The sequence below is a fragment of the Micropterus dolomieu genome, linkage group LG02 (genome assembly GCF_021292245.1).
Source record: "Micropterus dolomieu isolate WLL.071019.BEF.003 ecotype Adirondacks linkage group LG02, ASM2129224v1, whole genome shotgun sequence".
Taxonomy (NCBI): Eukaryota; Metazoa; Chordata; class Actinopteri; order Centrarchiformes; family Centrarchidae; genus Micropterus; species Micropterus dolomieu.
Window position 1 is genome coordinate 107,012 of NC_060151.1, and position 4,738 is coordinate 111,749.

Consider the following 4,738-nt stretch of genomic DNA (forward strand, 5'->3'; position numbering starts at 1 on the left):
GATCCAAACGAAAGGGAGCTCCGAATCCATCCATACACAAATCAACGTCCCGGTCACGCTCTGTGAACCATGTTTCAGTAAATGCCATAATACAGCAGTTCATGAAATTCTTTTGGTAGCGGACATTTCCTTGAAGCTCATCCACTTTGTTCCTTAGTGATTGTACATTTCCCATAATCATCGAAGGCAAAGGAGCCCGGTTGAAGCGCTGTTTCTTCAGGCGAGTTTTTACGCCGCCTCGTTTACCCCTTTTCCTTTTCTTAACTGTGCCCCATGCTTCCTGGTAATCCCTTCGGATAATATTTGGGACATCCAGCATAAAGTTTTCCCGAGCTGGGTTACTGTTCATGTTCTTGAGCTGCAGCAATGCCTCTCTCGTATATGTTGTCCTAATTTGGCATAAAGCCCCGTACATTTTACCGGCGGCCATCCAGTACATCACAAGCCATAGAGCAAAAAGATAAAAAGCATCCATTTTCGACTAAGTTTAAAACTTTAAGAGCATTACTTCAATAAAAAACAAAACAAAACTTTAAGACATTTAAACAAAGGAAAGAACGTTGTCAAACATACACGTGGACGCCGAACACTCATACACTGCCAGTCGCTGCGTGCGCATGCGCATGTCTAACAAATTATTTGAAGCAAATCAATTCAACCTGAATTCAGATTTTCACATAACTTTAGTTATGAGTCAATAATTTGGATGTCACTTGATTATAGTGTTTCTTTTAATAAGTCAATGGTAAGCTAATGTTAAGTTAAATATGGTAACATGAGCTATTTTGCTTGCATAATGGTAGCCATAGTTATTATTTCCACTTTTTGGCCTATTAAGGCATTAAAAGGCCTTCTCTACTTCTATCCCCACTCCCTGCTAGGAAGAGCAGCACTGGATCTCCTCATTGTCCACTGTGGTTTTAAACATCTGTGTTTTATGTCCGTTAAAAAAATGGTTTATGGTTCCCATTGCAAGAAATTCAAAATATACTTTAGACTTATTTTGTCTTTACTACTGACTGAAAATGTTCATTTTACATTCTGATTGTCAATTGAAAGAATCGACTCATCATGCAACACAGATAAAACATTGAATATTAAAGCTTAACTCTTCTGCTAAGGGAGAGCAGTCTAGTATAAGTAGAAAAGTAGAAAATTGTTTCGTCTTCTGACCTTGGTCAGAAAAGGTCAGAAGACGAAATAGTTATGCAGTTTTTTAACATTGTACCTTATACTTGAAGATAACATAGGAGCCTTACACTCAGCAACTAGAGCCAGAGAAGGTTTTGAAGAGTGCCTTGTTTGCTGCTCTCATGTACAGTAAGTCTAGTTTAAAGACAAGAGAATGAGCACAAATCCAAACAAAACTGGGTAAAGTGCTTAAACAAAGAATGACCTGCTGACTGAGAAATTATGAACCCCACTAGATGTATCATTAATTGCAATGTTGCAAACTCTGAGGTATTCTCAGGCAAGTAGCCCACACAGAGCAAATATATCAGCTGATCGAATGCACTTGTAGCAAATATGTGCTTTCTATCAGTTAATGTTTTTCACCCTTTTGCCTCACTACACACTATACAGTAAAGCAAGAAACATGTAATATCCACAAGACCTACTCAAAGGTCACAATAAATGACCATCTATAGAGCTTCAAAACTATTCAGTGCACAGATAATTCATTTTTTATGTAACTTCTTATTATTTGTCTCTTAAAGAATTTCTCCTTCTCTAGCTCTGCCAAGAGTCTGTCTGGTCAGAGTGCGCCTCCCTATGGCGCCTCCCAGCACTGGTGTGCTGGCATTTGATAACTAGCAGTGGGCTAAAGCCGACCCATCTGATTAGTTTGAAATTGAGCATATACTTTTGAAGAAATCAAACTATGCGCCAATGCTTGTCAGAAGCAATAAACATAATGCCGTTGTACGATCAACAGTTGTTCGCTTGTATTGTGAAATGTGTGCTTTTATTTGAACAACTTCCTGTTCAACTGAAATGCCTTCCTGTTCAACTGAAATGCCTTCCTGTTCAACTGAAATCCTATCATACAACGTACTGAAATGCTTTTATACAACATACATTTTACTTGAGTGTGTGAGAGCGTTTTAGTTGTGTGTGTGAGTGTTTCAGTTGTGTGTGTGAGAGTGTTTCAGTTGTATAAGTGTGAGCTTTTCAGATGTGTGTGTGAAGGTAATATTTTCAGTTGTGTGTGTGAGAGCGTTTCAGTTGTGTGTGTAAAAGCATTTAACTTGTATGTGTGTGAGCTTTTCAGTATAGTATGTGAATGAGTTTGGTTTCATATGCGTATGTGAGAGGAAAAGTACATGTATATGCATGGTAATTCTGAATAATGTTCCTAGGGGCACCTCATATTTTAACATTTTTGCATGTTCTCTACGGGTGCTCCGGCTTCCTCCCACCGTTCAAAGACATGCAGGCTAGGTTAATTGGTGTCTCTAAAATTGTCCTTAGGTGTGAGTGTGAATGCCTTTTGCCCAATGTCAGCTGGGATAGGCTCCAGCCCCCCCGCGATCCTGTACGCTAGATAAGTGGTTGACGATGGATTTAAATGAGGTGAAAACGACAAAATATGATTTACTTTGACTCCTACAATGGGCCAAACTAAAGACAAGAACTGAGCTATGGTGACGTTTTCCCCTACAGAAATCACTGCAAATCTGTGTCATGATGGTAAAGTGTTGGTTAGGTTGAGAAAAAGATCATGCTTTGGGTTAAAATGACTTCAACGTTAAGATTAGAGGACCTTCGTCATCATGGTAACAATAATAAATATGTGGTTAAGGTTATAGAAGAATTGTGGTCATCATTAAAAAAAATGATAGTGTCTGTTGGTTGGAAAGAGGAAATGAACAGCGGCCACTGTGTTACAAGTCGGACACGCCTACCCACCCGACACAGAGGGATGTTTTGTTCAGAGGTGGCTGGCCAATAGAGGGCGGTAGGGTAGGGCCAATAGAGGGCGGTAGGGTAGGGCCACCCACCTACAAATAATTTTTTAATTTATTATTATCATCATTTGTATTTATTTGTTAGGATTAATATTCTCTGAATATCATAGTCCAATGAGCTGCAGCATTAAGATTTGTTCTGTGGAGTCCCGTGATTTCAGTCTGGTTGGATATCGCCAATAAGTAACAAAAAATACCAGTGCATATTGGCTGATATATGGTTACAGTAAAATAATTTATGAATTACTCTAAATGATTTATTAACGGGCCTCATTCACTGGAGTGGACACGGTCCTTCAAATCTGAAACTGGATACACTGTTTCCCATTTCTGCAGTTAAATTTGCTGTTGTTTTGTTTTTGTTGCTATTTTTGTGGTAGGTTTTTGAGTGTTTTGAGTGTTTTCTACTAATTTTAAAATTGTTCCCTTTTATATAAATATTTACTTATGCATTATTGGATTATCAAATGAAAAAAGTCAGTGCCTTGGTTTAACAGAGTTGAAGTTTAGCTGAGGGGAAACAAACAGGAGCGATCTGAGACCAACAGCCAGCTTTCCACAGGGCTGAAGGTACTGCTTCTATACAATACTGTCCTTGACTTGGTGATTATGGTCTGACTCAAAGACACACAAAACTAAACATTGCGAAGTGATTCAAACTGTTTCTTGCAATTAAAATAAATCAAAGACTTATGCAACAAGATGTAAGGAGGGAAAATATCTTCTGCCAGTTCATATCTGTTCAGAATGCCATATTTTAGATAATGTTCTGCATAACTGGCTAATGGCTGAACTACGGATACCACTATCAATTACATGTTGCAACAGTTTAATGAATGTGCTTTGTCCGCCCACGGTGATGTCTTTTACCAAATACAGCCCGAAAACACATAGCCGGTACATACATAGCTCTCTAACCCGGTAAATACATAGCTCTAAATTTAACAACGAAAACAACAACAACTCGGGTCTATATTGCAGTCTATAGGTACCTGTCTTGCAGGAAAACTACTTAACAAGAAGTTAGAGCATGTATTTAGCCCTGATGCAGACGCCAGGTTTCATTTTTAATAGAGAAGCTGAAACAGTCTGGAGCTGGTTTTATTACATGCCAAAGAACCGGCAGTAGTAAAGTAATTCCATATTATAGCCCACATACCTTCAAAATCTGATAAAATCCCTTCGAGGTGGTCGTTCACAGAACGTTCCGACATCTTGTGTGAGTAGAAAGCTCCGTGAGGCCGCTTCACTTCAGATAAGACAGCAGCTTTACTCCCTGAAAGAAAGAAAACCAAGCGTCCTTACTCTGTGTGGAGGCTGTGCTCTTGGTGGTGAGTGTGTCATCACTGTACGCGCGAAGCCCAGGAGCACCGGCCCAGTCCCCAGCCCCCAGCCTGGTGGGCGGAGCCGCACGCAACACCTGGAAAATAACCCCCAGTTAAATTTCTCTCCCTCCACCATACACACAGAGAGAAACACTGTGGGACTTCTGTGATTATTTAATGTAAAATTAGGAAGAACATTTAATGAAAACATAGCCTAAGTTTTAGCTATGTTAAAATCCCTCAGTCATTACACTTGCAGTCCAGAGCAGTATTTAGGGCCCGAGCACGACCGTGTGAGGTCCCTATTGAATTTGCTCGGATTATTAGGGCCCGAGCACGACCGTGTGAGGTCCCTATTGAATTTGCTCGGATTATATTTAGGGCCCGAGCACGACCGTGCGAGGTCCCTATTGAATCTGCTCGGATTATTAGGGCCCGAGCACG

General features: G+C 40.0%; 1 protein-coding gene across 4 annotated transcripts in view; it reads right to left on the reverse strand.

The window, feature by feature from the left end:
* sept12 (septin 12) overlaps window positions 1-4,299 on the reverse strand; it is a 97,955-nt gene extending 93,656 nt beyond the window's left edge. For 2 of the 4 annotated variants that reach the window (XM_046074978.1, XM_046074972.1), the window contains exon 1: window positions 4,129-4,299. In XM_046074978.1, coding sequence (XP_045930934.1) covers window positions 4,129-4,183 — 55 coding nt within the window. In that variant the 5' untranslated portion in view covers window positions 4,184-4,299. The remainder of the gene's footprint in view (window positions 1-4,128) is intronic. The other 2 variants (XM_046074967.1, XM_046074985.1) reach the window with 2 other exon arrangements.
* Between the last annotated feature and the right edge of the window lie 439 nt (window positions 4,300-4,738).